This window comes from Symphodus melops (assembly GCF_947650265.1).
Source record: "Symphodus melops genome assembly, chromosome: 15".
Lineage (NCBI taxonomy): Eukaryota > Metazoa > Chordata > Actinopteri > Labriformes > Labridae > Symphodus > Symphodus melops.
Window position 1 is genome coordinate 21,940,692 of NC_136705.1, and position 18,186 is coordinate 21,958,877.

The 18,186-nt window shown below is 40.5% G+C and overlaps 1 protein-coding gene across 2 annotated transcripts; it reads right to left on the bottom strand.

The window, feature by feature from the left end:
• Positions 1-70: 70 nt before the first annotated feature.
• On the bottom strand, positions 71-15,614 carry elovl5 (ELOVL fatty acid elongase 5). 2 transcript variants are annotated; one of them, XM_079362279.1, is made up of 8 exons: positions 15,558-15,614; positions 10,630-10,694; positions 10,080-10,267; positions 6,548-6,625; positions 4,416-4,587; positions 3,842-3,966; positions 3,313-3,447; positions 71-3,162 (listed from the first exon to the last, which is right to left on the bottom strand). In XM_079362279.1, exons 2-8 carry the CDS (start codon positions 10,685-10,687, stop codon positions 3,046-3,048), a joined length of 873 nt encoding a protein of 290 aa, XP_079218405.1. In that variant the 5' UTR covers positions 10,688-10,694; positions 15,558-15,614; the 3' UTR covers positions 71-3,045. The 2 variants fall into 2 exon arrangements, with proteins under 2 accessions (XP_079218405.1, XP_079218406.1); XM_079362280.1 differs by lacking the exon at positions 15,558-15,614 and adding an exon at positions 11,376-11,506.
• Between the last annotated feature and the right edge of the window lie 2,572 nt (positions 15,615-18,186).

The following is an 18,186-nucleotide window of genomic DNA, read 5'->3' on the forward strand; positions in this document are numbered from 1 at the left end:
TGAAGCCATAAAAGCCTGAAAATAAATCCTAAAAAAAAAAAAAAAAAACAGCAGCTTGGAAACAAGTAGGTTCACATTCTCATTTCATCTTTAATGTGTTACAGCGAGTAAAGCACGAGTCATAACATGTTAACCCAGATTTACCCAAGATTTCTGAAAATATACATCTATCTTAACAGTTTGTAAATTGTACGCAATATATCCTCACACACATGTATGCTTCCTTGGCCTTTAGCAAACAGGCTGTATTGAAATACAGAAACAGTTATCTTCAGCACGATCACCTTGTACACAGAAGGAGCAGTCACAGGACAGGCATGTCATTATTCAGAATCTGAGTAGATATGCTTCATGCATGTGTTGGCAGATATTCAGTGGACCAAATTCATCATGCAGAGAGAAAGTGACCTTTGCATGTATTATTCAGACTTAACAATATTTTCTAATACAGTGGATGTGAATCTAGGTCACCTTTATGTTTGAGCTGCATGTTTTTGCTCATTCAGTGGATAAGGCCTCGCAGTCCCTCATTATACTGAATCAGCACGGCGCTACAGCGCTCCACCGCCAGAGCTCATCGCTCAAACTTGCTGTTTTATTCATTTACTGTGTAAGCCCCCGACAAAGGTGTTCAGAAAAATCACATCAGGAATACTGTTTGCTAAAACCGTCGTTCCTTCTCCTCCATAACCCAAACACATTTTTTGCTCTGACGTGTAATCTTGGTGAAAGAATAAAGTCCAATCTATTTCTTGCAAATAACAAAGAATACTTCACTGTTTTGGAAACATATAGCTTCTTTTTCCCCGGAGGCTTACATGACAAGATGGATTTTTTATTTTCATAGACGATATAGCTAGCACCTGGTTGGCTTAGCTTAGCATAAAGCTAGAAGAAAAGAGGACACAGCTAGTCAGGCTTAAATCCAACATGATCAAAAGAGAGCTTTGGAGATCCATGTTGGATTCTGTTACCTTTGGACAGAGCAGGGCTAGCTGCTTGACCAAGTTTCCAGTCTTTTTGCTAAGCTAAGCTAACCGGCTAATGACTTTATTTACTGTTTAGTCTATTTAAGTTATGAGACTGGTGTAAGGAAGTGAGTAAGTGCATTTCCTTTGATATAAAATAAAAGTCCCTTTTCTATTTGGTGGGAAATGTAAGGAGGCGTAATGTATTCACATGAGAACATTTCCAATTTAGCTGAATTAAAAACAATTATCTTGGTATTACGAGTTACAAGGCACTTTTATTTCTTGGCACGACACAGCGCCTCTGTTGTGATCCAGTATTATCATTAACTGCCTTCTTTGTTCCATGAGTCACCATGTAGCCAGCCTGAACACATTTCAGATGCATCACATTATATCAGTGAAACATCTCTTATCGGCTCAGCTGGTCCCGACAGATCAGAGGGGGCCGGGTTTGTGTCTGAACTAGAGGGATCTAAGTCGCCTGTGCAAAGTCGACAGACTAATAACAATAACCATCTTTGTCACCTAAAGACGGGAGGATCTGGCCATGTTTCCAACGCAAACCAAAATAACACGCTGGTATCTCGATAATTCAGGAAAACAGAGCAGATTTTATTTTCTCATGTGAATTCAATATGCGTCTGTACAGTAGCAACGTGTCAGAGAGAAGTTATGGTTTAGCAGATCTGGAAGGCATTAAAGCAGGCACGATATTTTCTCAAAGGGCTCAGAAAATACGACGTCTGACGTGGAATAACTTAAATCTGCAAGTTGAAAACCAAAAAAAAAAAACCCAAATCAAGTGGTCCAGAAGGCACCCTGTTTATGTAAAGACTGTATAAATAAATAATCATGGATTAACTGACAACGTGTACAACCACAAGATCAACTGAGGGTCTGGATCGTATCACATCAGGACTTTTTATGACAACTGGTAAAAATCTAGACATTTAATAAGGTCATGAAACAATAAAAGGCTCCTGATTGTCACCAAAATGAACCTTGAACATAGGCTGCTTTCCGAACTTCTGTTTCTGAGATCAATAATGAACTTTGAGTCTGAAATACATAAAAAGCTTTCTCTGCATATAAAATATGTAAGTAAAAACAGGACTGAAGAATACGGAAGCCCTCGGCGGACATGCATCATTTGATAGTATTTACTCTATTTCCCCATCCATCCATCCATCCTTCCATTATCTGTGCCACTTTTCCTGCAGCCAATCCCAGCTGTCATTGAGCGACAGGCGAGGTAAATTCGGGACTGGTTGCCAGGGATGAAAACTGACTTATTTATTTTTTTGCATAAGGGGTAAAATGTTCGAAGGAAATGCTTTTAAATTGTGCTCATAATACACAACATGGCCCTTTAACATTGTGTCTTAACCTGGTTTAAATATGAACATGGTACTACAAGCTTTGGTTATGCTTCATTTAGATGGCTATATATTCTAATCTGCAGACGCTTCTCTGCCAACAGCAAATGCAACGTCTGCTGTCGCAACATGGTAATAAATACACATTACAGCATGACACCGGGCGAACTGTAGGATTATGCAACACTACAGACAGGAGTAAGGTCAAGCAGGCGCAAGTCGCATGCTCTAGTTACACATTAAGGACTGTAATGAGCAGTGAGTTGTTTTATTTGTCCCTTAGTTTGTTGAAGATGATGAAACCTTCAGCTGCCGACACACAAAGGCGGCTTCATCTTTGGAGCTTCTGTGTGTAAAGCGTCATTTAATGAGTCAAAATGTGTGTTTGTTTGCTGGTCGCAGGAAAGAGTTTTTTTTGCTTTAGAAGGAGTTTCCTCCATCGGCCGGGCGGGGGGGAGGAAATATTGTGCGATGTCAACCACTACTGAAATACTTTTCTCCATAAATATACTGATTTAATGAACAATACCATGAGTAGGAATGTGTGCAAACACATGGAAAGTCTCTGGATACATGTGGCTATGGCTTATTTGATCTCAAGTGAGTGCAAGACTATCCTACGTAAGAAGGTACATATACCTCTTAGCAGCATAAGCTAACTCGCTACAGTGAGAGCTGGGGGACGCGTTCTCCAAATGTCAATCCGTCCTCAGCTTCTTGTATACAGACGCCGTCCCGTTGGCGTGTCCGTTTGTTGGTAGAGGAGCGCCGTTCTGGTGCCCCTTCTTTAGAGAAACACTGTGCTTCTTGTACGCCTTGTGTTCGAGAAAGACAAGCAGAGAAAACATCCAATGAAGCCGTCTGTTTTCTTCATTGATGATCACTTTACACATATAAATACTTATCCAATATACACACAGACAATTAAATACACAAATACCAACACACACAAGGAAAACACTAACCTGAATGTAGAAGTTGGCGAAAAGGAAAATGAGCGTGATAACGTAGCCTATTTGGAAGTACAGCCATCCCATAGGGAATCCACACGGCCACACGACAGCGCACATGGTCTGAGACATGGTTAAAAAGAACTGGGTCTGTGGAGGAAATACGACACATGCACGCAGACGCACACCACAGTGAGAAGGTGACACACACAGAGGAACCTACATTGATCCAGAGCCTAAAATACCTCACATGTGAAAGAGGATAAATAGAGGATAGAGAGAAATAAAAGAAATACAAACAGGTGAATCTCAATGATAATCACACCAAAGGTCATGAAAATACATTGACGTTAACATATTTTTAATGCACTTGATCTTCGACTCTATCCACTGAGCTGCAGCTCAATTAAGGCATAAAAAGTTCAAAATGAAGTCTCAAAGAAACAAACGGGTAAGAGCGTCACGGTAATCAGTTATTGGGCTCATTATGGATCTCAATACTTCCTGTATCAGTGGGAATAAATAAACAAGAGGATAAACCCACCAGCTGTGACTGTGTGATGTATTTCTTCCACCAGAGGAACGGCCGCACGGCTGGGACGGCTGAGAGGCCGTAGTACGAATACATCATGACGTGGATGAAGCTGTTTAAGGCGGCGCCGAAGTACGCTGACGACAGACAGGAGAGAAAAGCAGGAAGTCATTCATCTACAGCGAGCTGTAACAGCCAGCGAGGGGAGAGAGACTCACTTTAAGGAGAGCGCATCAACACAAACGCTTCATTAAGACTGCTCTGTGTGTGTGGACGCAAAATCAATAGAAGCCATTTACTGTGAAGTAATAATGTCATCAATCCTGTTTACAGGTAAGATATGACAGAGTATAGGCTGGGACCTCTTTATAATTAACAGAACGCTGTTGTTTTTTTCCAAACACAAAAATAGAAAGTTAGGATGAAGCGTGTTACACAGTGCAGCCACGACCAAGTCAGTAAGTGTTGCTTGTTTCTGTTACTGCTTTTTTACGCGTTCCAAATAAGAGACCTTGAATTATTCAGCTTCACAGTGAATGAGGCTACTTGAGTCACTGAAAGGGGAAAGTTGTGTTCAAACACTCACAGTGGCCGCTGGGTACCCAGTTCATAACAAACCACCAGATGTTCAACATGCTGGCGTGGTGGTAGATGTGGAGAAAGGTGATCTGGTGGTTGTTCTTTCGCAGAATGAAGAAAAAGGTGTCCATGAACTCAATGAGCTTGGAGAAGTAGTACCACCACAGAACATTCGCTATCTAAGAAGAGACACAGTGAAACAAAACATGCTTACAAATACTGAACATGGATGTTTTGGTAGCATGCGGTTAGTCTCCTCGCCCTTTGGCAGGTACATATAATGGCGATACAGAAATAGGCAATCCTCTGTCTGATGGTCTAGTTTGCTTTTTAGTCATATAACGGCAGTAGAATTGATATCAGTCTGCTTCATTACCGGATAGAAACGCCTCACAGGTGCTTTAAATCAGAAAAAAATCCTAACTGTATGTTGCTTATTAGGTGTGTTAGAAGTCCAGGAGACCTTTGTCCCGGCAGCAGAGGCCGAGCTCGCGAGTAGACGGAGCTCCCCCGACCTTCAGGGAGGTGATCTGGCACCTTAGGAGAAAAAGCATCAGGCCTAAGCAGGAGTGATGTTTGCATTCAACCGTTGCAAGAAACGTGTTAATGCAACAACGTACAGGGTTCGAGTCCGTATATATGAAGACTAAAAAGCCCAATAAAACCTTCAGCGGTTTAACGCTCTAGACAAATACATAAGAGCTGACTTAACGAAGCCTCTCGAGCATTTTGTGTTCGAAAGTGAGCTGAAGAGAAAAAGAGTTTTTTTATGGTTTATACTCCTACATCTAATATATTCCACAGTGACCTACGACCCCGTGAGCCGCCGTGTCTGCTTAGCTGTGCAATACTCCGCCTACAGGGATAGTTGGCGGGCTGATTTCTGAGCTTGTTATTTCATCAGTTTCGGTTCCACCTCATTCTCTGCTCGTTTGTGTAGGAAAGCACGGCGTGTTGGAATTGAAGCTGAGGATTTTCCAGCAGCAGTCGTTTACACTGGCTGTAGAAACCATTTTAGTCACGGTTAATTTAGTTTGAGAAGTCAGATTTATGTTAATGATCTATTTTTGATAATGAGGTCATCTTAGTCTCTGTTGAAGTGTGTCGGAGCTACACAGCAAATGTGTTTTGATTTTATTGCCGTGGCAATTTCTTCGAGCGCGTTATCAAATCGTCACTTGAGCAGTCGGACCCGACGCGCGTCCGGTTAAATCTATAAAACTCACAGATCTGTCGTTTTCATACGATTGCTCAATTTATTCACTTTAGTTTCCAGAGAATTCGTAAACGGATCTGCACTAAATATCTTTATAAATCTTCACTTAAACACATCAGGGTCAAACAAATTGACTTCTAGTACTCGATTGGGGAACACGCTAAAAGAAATTGCCACAACACAAGCTTTTAGCCTTCTTCCTTTTGTACGTTTATGAAAACATAGGAGAATCGTTTGCATTTCATAGATTAAAGGTGATAAAACAGATTTAGAATTACTGGACTTATATTTTTAACCTATCATTGTTAATAGAAGTAGAAAGTGTTTGGAGCTCCTTTTGAATTTTGTCTTTCATTGTTTGTACTTTTTGTTTTCTCTTTTATTACTGATAAATGATGTTCTTAAAAGTGTGTTGTTTAGCTTGTAAGCACTTTGAGTATGGCTGTGCTCTGTTAATAAACTCACCTTGCTGTCACTGCCCTTCAATGTTCAGGAGGAATCATATCACAATTTATCTACACACTGATCAAAGTTTCAATTTATGAAGTGCAGAAATCAAAAGCTTTGCAGATTCCACAATGAGCTTAGTTTTCACTTTCACTGCGGAGCTGAGAGTCAACATGATGACATGATTCGGATTAAATTGACTGCCTGTCTCTGCAGCTTATCTGCTGGGATTTATAGATACTCTCCCAGAGAAAACAAAGCGGCAGCTTTAAGAGCTTGAAAAAAAAAAAAAAAAACACACATTTTGCTTATTTGTTTTTATAGTCTCGCCAGGCTGCGATCGCATGCATCATATCAAAAAACAAGATGGGAAATCATCATTTAATCAAATCATGCATGTCTCGAAATAACTTCAGGCATTAATTAAAAGAAAAAGAGTAAATATGAAAAGGTGACATTCTGCAAACCGTACTCACTTTAGTATCCGCTTCCTGTGAGCTGTGAGTGTCCTGGCAGTAGAAGTTGTATCCACCGTGCCACGCAGTCGCCATAAGCTAAAGAAGAAGACATCAATATAAATGATTAATAGCTGCGTCATAAATCCGTGAATACGTAAGCTAAGCACACTCTCTTTAGTGAAGAACAAATCCTATTCTATATGTGCTCAATAAATGAACACTCACTGGAGTACTGCAGTGTAAGTGGAGAGTGAGAACATACATCACAGCAGTGAAATGAAATAGATATGATAACGATATTCCAGATGTGTGAAGAAAAGGGAAAGGGACGCTCTTTGATTGGGTTTTGGCTGTGCGGTAAGATTCTGGAGGAGGTTAAAGAAGCAACAGGTCGTTTTGAAAGATTTTCTATTGGACGCTTGGCTCATTATTTTAGGACAACGGCCCCTAAAAACCATGCTTGTACCACAAGTGAACAGAAATGGATCAATATGCGTCTCCAGCACGCCAACAGATCGATGCTTTGGAAGAAACGGACAAAGTGTTACATATTGGGTTAGGCAAATACTAATGAAGTTTCCTTTGGAGAAAATGATATCGATAAGGAAAATGAACATTTGATCTGTTTGAATAGATACGAGTACGATTCACTCAGTTTGTAAAATGTTTTACGCAGGAATCCTGAACAATTTTAGATCCGACACAACTTGTGTATGAAGCCGTTTAAGTCAAAGATGAAGAATAACATACTCACTGCTTATCTGGATGTAATGAACGCGTGTTTAGCTCGAGCTAAGGCTAATTTTGTCCACTGCTTCTGCCTTAATGGTGATTAAGTTTGATACGTTCCCACAAGCGAACGCGAGGGGAACGGGTTCGGAGGCTTTCAGTATGGATGAGGCATCGCAAATCAGCAGTTTGTTTGAAGGAGGATGTCCTTGAGAACATCCTGCGTTGCTACCCTCTGCTTTAGGGCATAACAGCACTGTGCCTTTCTTTTTAACTACAGTGCAGTTTGACTCAGAGACCTTCAGTGAACATCAGAGCAAACTAAACTCCTCCATAATGTGAATTTAAATGGAGATCAACACCAGAGAAAAAGCTGACTTGATGTCTGAGAAGTAGTTTGTTGTTTTAGTGATTAGTTTGTTTGGGCACTTTGGTTAAATGGCAACAATCTAAGAGATAAGATAATCCTTTATTCATCTCACAAGTGGAGAAATTTACAATTATCAAGATTATTATCTATTTATTATGCATACATTAGAATAAATGCATTGAAGTAAAACTGAAGATATATTATCTGTCTTTATATGACTTTCCACTCCCCGCTCTGCACAGGCAGATATCAAGTGTGATGATTATTTTGACCCACACAACTGTTCGCTATCAGGTTATGGTGACCGATCTTCAGCCGCTGACGTTGGTCACATTTAATTTACAACAAGAGCTCTCAGTGCTCCTGGAACACAAAGATGGGCTTGAAGGTCAAAGGTCATCTAAGTATAAGATGTTTTCACAGCTGGTTCATGTGATTCTTTAGACACTCAGGGAGAAGACAGCTGCAAATATCGGCCCGGATATGTAAAACTCTGGCTGGAAATGGAAGAGCTACAGACTATTTTTTCTCTCTCCGTTTATTAAAGAGGAACCCTGACATCTCTGTACTAGTGCAGTAAAATGATTTGAATCTTCCTGACTTATACCCGATTCCTGTCCTCCTCACTTAACACAAACATTCAAATATAATCTCATGCACATGCACAAACACAACTCCCCTCCTGACCCCGTTTTCTTTTGACCTTGTCAATGTTCAGTCTGCCTGATCCGCCTTTAAGCATCGTTTCTTTTTAATGGAGTTTGATAAAAGGTGAATGAACGTGTCTCAGTGCTGTGCTCATGATGGATTAATGTTGGGTCTTTGTGAACAAGATAAACCAAAGAGTACGGCGTGCACCTGCTCTTCTTGTTTTAAGATAATAGTTATAATGAATCGGTGCAACACACATAAAGATTGCTTGCTCGATAATAAATAGATGTGATAAAAAAAAACTTGGAAAATCTTAGTCTGGTTGGTGCTCCCTGAGACAAGAACAAAAACACCCGTCTTTAGAATGAATAATCAAAGGCACATTGATGGCTTGACTTCATGCTGATTCACCAAATCAATATAGATCTTCAGTCTTTGTCTAAAACGATACCAGAGCCAAGAAACTGACACACATTTAGTGCAGGCTTTAAAAGGTAAAAATAAAAAGATGTAAAGCATTTAAAGTATTTAATCATTAGCGCCTCTAACTTAACCCGTCTCCTTCATACTCTCTCCAAACCTAAAGCTGTAAAAGTCAGCGTTAAAAGAAGAAACAACACAAAATTAATCACAATGATTATGTGATGAGCCTGTGTGCCCTGGATAGTTGACAAGAACTGAGCTGCCCTGTACTTTAATCACGTCAAAGTAGAGCGCAGTTTTGGTGACATTGATTTTGGACAGCCAAAAAGTTCAGCACAGAGCCAACCGTCCGTTTGAGCCTTACGCAATGCAGACAGGAAGACGAGAAGCTTTTTCTGCCCGCTGGATTTGGACAGAAGTGCGTTTAATTTACACAAACGATAAAACTCACTCGCGGGTGCACAAAACAAAATGGATCACTACTAGGCAGTTTTATGTCATCTTGTAGTGTGGAGTCAGCTTTTCAAAGAAGAATACAGTTCAACGTTTGTTTATCGCTCTACATCTATCAGGTGTATTTATCGACAGCTTTGTTTTACTTTAACAAAAAAAAACAGCCTTAAGGCTGTCAGCAAAGGCGAAAGGAGGGATTTGAGGGCTGAAACCAGGAGCTTGTTAGCGTCCAGCTGTGCCCATCTCTATCCCTGATAGTACTGCCTGGCCAGTAAGCTTGAGTCTAATCCGTGTCACCAGTTCTGTGTAATACACTTATTCAGTTTCTCACTGAGCGTTAGATAAGAAAGCTGATACTCGTTTGGTTCAGACTGACATAAAACTAACAGAACAACAAACAGAACCAACTGAAACACAAGATAAGATCCTGCTTTGTTCATCCCACAACGGGGAAACACGTCAGGTATGTTAGAAGGCAGGGCCGGCCCGTAGCATAGGCAGTATAGGAAAATGCTAGGACGGCCATCCATGTAGCCAAGATAAAATGAACCCCATAACCCCTTAAAGTCTAAAAAAAGAAGGATTTACCTGCTTTAGATTGGAGGTTATTAGGATCTTACTGGTTTGGACAGGCTGGGTTAGCAAGTTTCCTCCGCCTCTCGTCTTAATGCTAAGCTAAGCTAACAGGCTACTGGCTGTTTCTGCACATTTTCCATACCGTCATGAAATGTATTTATTCTTCCAACAAGCTTTACTAAAATAGAAAATGAGCATATTCTTATAACATTAGAGTAATGCATGGATATAAATCTCTACATGTTCTCACAGTAGCGGCTCTATTTAGATGTCTGCAGCTTATTTATGAATGTGTGACGTTAAGATGATTGTATTCGACTGTACTTTAACACATCTCTGTCGGTTTACCTCGTAGAACATGTAGAAAGACAGCAGCGTGAGGCCCAGATTGTGGAGCACAAGGAGGCCTCTGCACGAGTACGGTTCCCTGTGTTTCATGTACCTGGGCCCCAACCACACGATCAGAAGGTACATGACTGTGAGCGCGAAGGTCGGTGGATAGTTGTCGAGCAGCAGCCATCCCTGCACCCGCTGATCTGAAACATGGAGATGCAGAGGCCAGGTTAAGTTGGCCTCATTAAAGAGTGAAAAATGCAGCGGCAGCAGCACACAGAGGAATGTTTGCTGAACACTTAGAAGGGTCAACAACAAGGAGGTGAAAAACTTGAGCACAATCACCGTGCACATGCAAAAAATGACAGCATGTCATGAAACAATTGGGTGAAAGGTCTTAAGTCATGTTTATCTGCACTTCTTTTGTTCATTTGAATCCTCCGCTCTGATGAAATACTGAAATGCAAGTAGTCAGGTTCCAGCATGTCAGTGGACAAACCTGTTAAAACAAGACAGCGACACATTTGATGCAAGCTAGCAGAGAGAAAATGTAGATTAGACTCACCTCTTGGGCCCATCCATGACTCAAAATAAGTGTTCAGTTTATGATTGAAGGTCTCCATTTGTTACCTAAAACAAGACATACAATGATTGCAAAGTCGCAGCAGGTTTCAAATGAATGCATGAGTTTGATGCCTCCAATCGTTACACTTCAATCCAGCATGGATTTGATTATCGTACACTAACAAGAGCAAACGTAACATTACGTTCATGACGAACAAACTGATGACGTGCTACTCACCACGTCACATTAACATGAGGAATGCGTTAGCAACAACTAGCCCAGTTACACATCCAGTTGATGATAATGACACACCTCTGCACTCATTCATAGCGTCGATGACCTTTAGTCCAATTTGTATTAGCTCTGTTTTGGTCTCCTATCTGTTCTGAAGGAAAAATGTGACTCTTTGGATTGCAAAACATCCACTGTGTTTCACCTGCTAGCATCTAACTTTGTCTGTGTGCAATTTGTAGCTCAACAGGTTTTTATAAAGATAGTTCATCGAAAAATGTCGTGCACAGAAGAACAGCAGGAAGCTGTCGTGGCATGTCTTATTTTGCGAGGGAAAAAAACTAAATACGAGAAAAAGGAATATGGCGAGGCTTTTACAGCATGAGCTTTAGGTGATTAATTTAAGTACACAACATCTGGCAGAAAATAATGACACCCAGTTGACGACCCCCATCCTCAGGCATGTAGTGATTAGCCAGTCTCAGACAACACCCAAAACCTGAACACTATCTTACCACGGGAGATAAGTTGGTCAGGTTTATTTTTCAGCCCAGAATCTGTTTCCAAGTCTGCCTCTTTTATACTCGTCGTGTCCCGACAGTTGACTTTACCCTCAGGAGAAGTTCAAATCTGAGCATTTCTCATTCTGGGACATAAAACAGGAAACAAGCCAACAGGTGAGGTTTAACAGACAAACGGCACATCCACTGAGGGCCGGTGTAAAGATCAGATACTCCAGCTTCGAGATGGTTGAGGGTAATTTAAAACAATGTATAAAAGCCATGCTTTCTTTACACTAATGTGCTCCTACCACAGACTCGGCAGTGCTGCTACACTTACTGGGACAAAACGTCTCTAATCCCGTGTGTGTGCTCGCTTGCCGAAGCTGCATTACTGTTAACATGTGTTGATCCTCACCATTTTTGTGTTAAAAAAAAAAAAAAAACGTGGTTATTGTAACTATAACAGCCTGTTGAACATTCAGCGAAACGTCGAAAAGATTAGTTTAATCCTGTAAGTTACTTTTCCATTTAAATGACGACTCATTTACGATGATTGAATTAACCTCTTAAGAATGTCTGGTCAGCCCTGTGGCAAAAAGCAGAAGGACTTTTATGAGTAACAAATGTCTGGGTGGAGTACTTGAAGTTAAGGTTATTATTACTGAAATGACTCCTGTTGTAAAGCCTCTCTCTCTCCTTCTTAAATTACTCACACAGCAGGAAGTTATTGCCTGACAGTGTTAAAGAGAGTCCTGTCTTACTGGTTCCCTCCAGTAATTTAAAAAAAGGGATTTGTTGAGTATGCTGCTACATGACCAGTTGGTGTTGTAGTTGGAGGTGAATCGCGTCACAACAACCACAAAACAACAACAGTGTGATGCTAACAGAGAGGACGCTGTAAGTTAAAGCTAACAAAAGGTCAGCAGTTTGTTCTGCAACATATTCACAGGAGAGATAAGAGATATATGCTAAGACTCTGTGTTGGTAGCAGTATTTCAAAGGACACGTGCTATCAGACTTTTTCTAGTTTTCACCGAGCGGCATCCTCCAGTCTTTAAAAATTAAGTCAGTGTGGGAAGTGTAAAATCCTGCAGTTCATGGAGGGGGTGCTTGAAGCTGGCTCCAGGAGCCCCCAAAGTCTGATACTCATGGCTGGCAACAAAGCCAGTATTTACAGCATAGATGACCATGTTTACTGCCTGACCAGGCGGTAAAAAACAAACGTTTATTTTATTTATTTCAAAAAACAAAACAAAAAAAGTGTGATTTTTTTTAAAAATGGCTTTTGTTTTGATTTTATGAATGATCCGTGATTGACAGCTGGCAGATGTCTGACATCACTCCGGCTTCGTCCATTAATATTTACAGTCTTTGGTTTACACTTAAAAATAAAGTTGTGATGGAATAATTGGATCTGCAGAGCAGCAGCTGATTTTTCTTCATTTTAAAATCCCTCAGGCCCGGTCTTTATTTATTAACACCTCAGAGGTGTTTGCAGTCCTGCATGTTGTTATATTGCAACACCTTGATGCATCACTTCACTTTTGCACAGAATCCTTCCACACAGACAGAAATAACCAGATACTGCCCTTTGGTTTTTCCCCCACTGACTTGTTTACAAGCTATACATCCAATTTAGTCCAATTACGTCACAGACCGCTGCACCGCTGGACAGCCTCTACACCTGCGTCTACGGCTGGAAACACAATAACACCGACACTCCACCGAGTCCGTTCTGTTACCTCACCCTTTGGATGTGATCGTATATTAGACAAAGAGCCATGTGGACCTCTGAAGATTAAACCCATTTCTCCAACAAAGATGAAAAATAATCAACATAATATGACAAATAAATCTGATTTTGTTTGCACAGAGGTTTCCGTTTCAGTTCAGATTCGAGGATTTTTCAGCTGAAAGTAAAACAGATTTAATTACCAATCAACATAAAAACCCTTCGACTTTAGAAGCTGCATGAGAGGTGACATCAGTGACCGTTTACATGCAATCAAACAAAACAAAACAAAAAGCAAGTTCACTTAAATCCTTTTACAACACTTGACTCCATTATATAAAAGATCACAAATCTTATTCAACTCGTCCAAAAGAAAAAAACGTTTGGGTTGGAAAAGTGAGTCTGAAGACAAGAATGTTTCAAATCCCTCTCCGCTCCACTCCCAATTTGACCTTGGTAACATTTGAAACATCTGTGATGAGACATAATGAACAAATACCTCAATAAAAATGTATCTCTCACAAGCTTCTCTGCAAACACATTTGTCCCAGTTACAAAAACACACGTCTGTACAGATAATCAAACTTTAATAAGCTGTTTCCAAGGCAACAGACAGCAAATCACTTCCTAAATCACTTCCCCATACAGGAACAAATGGCTCATTCTGATCAACCTCAGCACAGAAGCATCCAGGCTCTGATGAGCAGAGATGCATTAGGCTGCTCTAGAACTTGATCATCTCCACGGTCTTAATGAGTGCACAGCAAGCCACAACACGAGAGCGTCTCAGCAGCCAGTCAGTGAGCGAGTGTTTCCTCATCTTAATGCTGCAAAACAGTGAAAGCAGGGTCTCCCTGTGGATTTAAACTGAGGAACACAGCGGAATAATCCAGAGGCCTCCTCACAGAGAACTTCAGCATCTGTATCCATCCATCGTCAATTGTTCTGCGTCTCGTTTAAAAATGTCCTCAGGCTGTGTTTGGCAATTGTGTGTCATTTGGAAAACAATCATCAGGACTTTGTCATCCTCTAATGGGATTTCGACACAAGTGAAGATTTAGCTCCATCATTATTCCACTAAGCCAACAAACTGGGGCGTCTCCAGACTTTTTTTTGTTTGACTAGGGGATTCAACTATTCTAGCCTTATTATCTCCACTCTCGTATTTATGTTTAAGTCACACAAGAGAATGAAAAAAAGAAAATCTACTTAGTCTGAAAGAAGATTTCTTAAAAGTTATAACTCAAATTGTAAGACTCTTGGTCAGGCCCCCCCTATTGAAAGAGATATTGATCTGAATAGGCTGATTACCTCCTGTCTTACTTTCAAAAACACCTGTATTTCCAATGCTTCCACAGAGTTACTTCATTCGATCTGCAAAGCATCTATTAAAACGTAATACACTAACAGAAGAAAATGTAATACTGAGACAAGTACGGAAAACCATTAGCTGGCTGCTAAGACACAAATAGAGGATTTTAACTTAAGTCACCCTCCTCAAAAAGGAAAACAGCCAATCATAGTTTGGGATTTTTGGGGTGGCCAATCTGGCGTTCCCATGCCACCCCTGACAACCTCTCTGGACACGCCCCTGCCACCAACAGAGCCAATATCCTAGATCAAATCTACACCATGATATAACATGTTAACTGCTCAGCCATAGGAGGTGATGGATGGAGTCTCCAAAGGGTTGACAAGAAATTAAGTCTGCATAAAAACTGATTTAAAAGTGAAACTGGACAATTACCCTTCGTAAAGATAGGCTATATAGGGAAAGGTACTATTTTATATCGTGGTGTTTTCACTGATGTGCAGGTCTAGTAGGCTGTCTTAGTATCATTAGCCTATAGCTTTAAATTTAAAATGGCTTTCCAGAAGTTTCCTGCACACATTTTGTGCAGACATCCGCTAAAAAAAAGAAAAAAAAAAAAAAGAAGCAACATTGATAAGTTTCGAGCAGGAAACCACAAAGGAACCATTTCACAACACCGACTAAAAGTCCAACACAGACAACTTCATGTCATTCCTCTGCTGGGCGGAAAAAGTCTCTTTTAGTGTAAAGAAGGTGGTGCATGATGGCGAATGGCATGACACAATCGATAGGAATCTGCTCCCCGCCGTCTGTAGTGAGATATATGAACCACATGACTGGATAAAAGTGATTTTCCACCGAGTTCACACGTGTGATCTAAACTGCACAAACAGCCTCGGTGTATAAAACAACAAGCAGCCCGTTAGTTTAAAGGAAGTACACGCTGATATCTCATTACATCACGCCTTGTGTTACAGTTACTTCCTTCATATTTCTGTTGTAACTCATCGCATCCAGGCTACTTTAAAGAGTAGAGGTCACCGCTTCAGCATCATTTAAAAAACAACAACAAAAAACACCCTCATCCCTCGTTCAGACGGACGCCACGCGCGCAGCCACACATCCGGATAAAATGACAGAAAAGCCTCACCGTGAAGTCACCCAGACGTCCCACTGTCGAGTGAAATGTTGAGTGTGTGTGATGAGGTGCAGCTTGCATGCAGAGAGGACTGCCTACCTTTTCGAGTAAGAGGAAACGTCAGTGTAACCTTGGTTGGCTGTGCACAATGTGCAGCCTTGTCGCTCTCAGTGGAAAAAATAGTGGGAGGAACAGGCAGACTGAGTGACTGGCCCGATGCCCTGCAGGAGGAGGGGAACAGCCAGGAGGTGACCCGGTGTGTTGCAACCACGCAGAGACAGAAAGATGGTATACAGGTTTATCACTGCAAAACGACAATTCCAGTTTAATAGGTTTGAGTTCGGTTAATGTTTAATACGGGTCATGTGCAGACTAACCACGGGGTTGGTTCTAGCTTTCATATAACCTATTTTCCTTGTGCATTTTTAAAGATGTACAAAACACGTATTTGGAGAAATGACACCTGAATGGTTCTTAATTGTACAATAAAAAAAAGGAACCTGGGGTTGGGACATTAAGTCTTAACGTTAACACATGTAAAGCCTGATGATCGTGTATTAATCGATTTTTTTCTTATGTTAAAAATAATCTAAATTCATTATCAAACTAATTAACTTCACCTCAACAAGCCCCAAATAATAACGCCTATTCAAAATGTGTCGCAATAAAATAAATTATCATTTTTATATAAGAAAAAAGCTCTTTGTACAAAAAATGTTTCTTTTAAATAATAAAAAAAATCTTCATACAATTAATCATCAACAACGTCTAAGACATTGCTTATTATTAAGTGAGGATGAGGTTATATCAAATAGCCAATCATAATTAATAATAATCTGGCGGCACTAGTGATAGCCAATCAGTTCAAGGGATGACCCCTGCATGCCACTGCCAGGACACGCCCCCTAACACGGCTGAGGACATTGTAAAAAAAAAAAAAAAAAAATCATCATGATGTAAAAGTGCAAGAATGCAAGTTTATAACTTGATAAAAGCACAGACAAATGTCCTCTGCTATTTTTAAATTGACCAACTATCCTGAGCTGCAACGATGGAGCTTATTTCATAACTGATTTACAATCATACATAATATATGTTTGTATGTTTTAGCTCCAATTTCCATTTAAAAAAAATTGCTCCAATACTTTTTAAAATTTTGCTTAACCAGGAGAAAAAGTTATTAAGAATGAAAATCTTTGCAAGACAGGCAGCAGCAAGGCATCAAAGTTTAGCCATACATACTAAATAAGACACATGAATACATTAAAACACATAAAATAAGGAAAACTTAAAAATATCCAATGAGAGCAGCTCAGTAAGTTTCAGGTCTTTTTGCAGAGACACAGATGCATCACGTCGGGGAGTATGATGACTGCATGATCAGTAATCATCAACTGCAAGGTGCTCTGAATCTGAAAGACCAACGATCGAGTCTGTGACCGGCCTGCAGAACCAGAAGGTCATCAAGATAGTCACAGTGGATGTGGACACAAAAGAACTCACATACAGGTTTACATATGGACACATTTGTTAGGTCAGAAAAAGACACTTACAATCATCTAGTTAAAAATGCAGTATGAGGCAGAAGCCCAGATATTATATAAGACTGGTGTCTTTTAACCGACATTTCTTTCAAAGGTTAAGTAAGTGTCACGATCCTTGATATGTGCTAGTTAATTCTTCCATGAATATGTTCCTCCATCAGACACCACTGCTGGAATAAATTCACTTCTACGCCTCAGTACTTTACAGTCTCCCCTGGTTTGTGCCCTTGGTATTCATCCATATGTATTTGTATTTGGCCTTTTCTGGATGAAATCAATTAGTGTGGGTGGTGATGGGGACGTTGGATTCAGACAGCTGGGGGTTGAGTCCTCTATTTTTATGAGTAATGTCGACGGTGTTATGTTCATATTATGGGATGGCTGAGTTAAGAAAAAGACAGAGGCAGGTCTTATAGACGTACAGAGTGTTTGTGTCGACAGCATCCCGTCCTGATTCTCTCAAAGTTGTGTATTTGCTTATTAGAGGGAAGATGTTGGTCCACTGGCTGGTCCACCACTCTGATTCAGAAGTATACAGCCAATGATAACTTGCTAAAATGACATAACAGATTCACACACCTGGGTACCATGTGGTCATCGATATTATACAGGCTTATAACTCCTGGTGCATAGATTGTCCTTCTCATTGATCTCTTTGGTATTTGAAACAAAGGAAAACTGCTCCATGTTTGTTTTTGTTTTTTTAGATTCATAGGTCACACACGGTCTCTGGCTTGGAACGGCAGGTTTGGACAGCTAGGGGTTTTTTTTTCCAGGTCTTTTTTTTTTTTTTTTTTACCATTATTCATCCAGACGTCTTTCTTTTTTTTTACCTTTTATGATTCATTTTCGGCCTTTAGTCTTTATTTCGTTGATGGAGAGATGGTGGGGAAAGACACAGAGAAGAAGCAGCACGTTGGACTTGAACCTGTGCCGCCTGCTTAGAGGAGTATAGCCTCCCTACATTGACCCCCACATAACTTCTAAAGCCATCTGTTCCTGACGACTAACGCATATAAATGTATACTATGTACACGTTCCCTCCTGTCATCTGTGTTTCTCAAGTGAGTCTCTCAGTGGGGCGCAGATGGTCTAAT

Coding starts and splice junctions, on each gene's coding strand:
- elovl5 (XM_079362279.1), bottom strand. CDS start 10,687: ATGGAGACCTTCAATCATAAACTGAACACTTATTTTGAGTCATGGATG. Junction 6,626..10,079: donor CTTTCTACATGTTCTACGAG/GTAAACCGACAG, acceptor CTTCTTCTTTAG/CTTATGGCGACTGCGTGGCA. Junction 4,588..6,547: donor CACAGGAAGCGGATACTAAA/GTGAGTACGGTT, acceptor GTCTCTTCTTAG/ATAGCGAATGTTCTGTGGTG.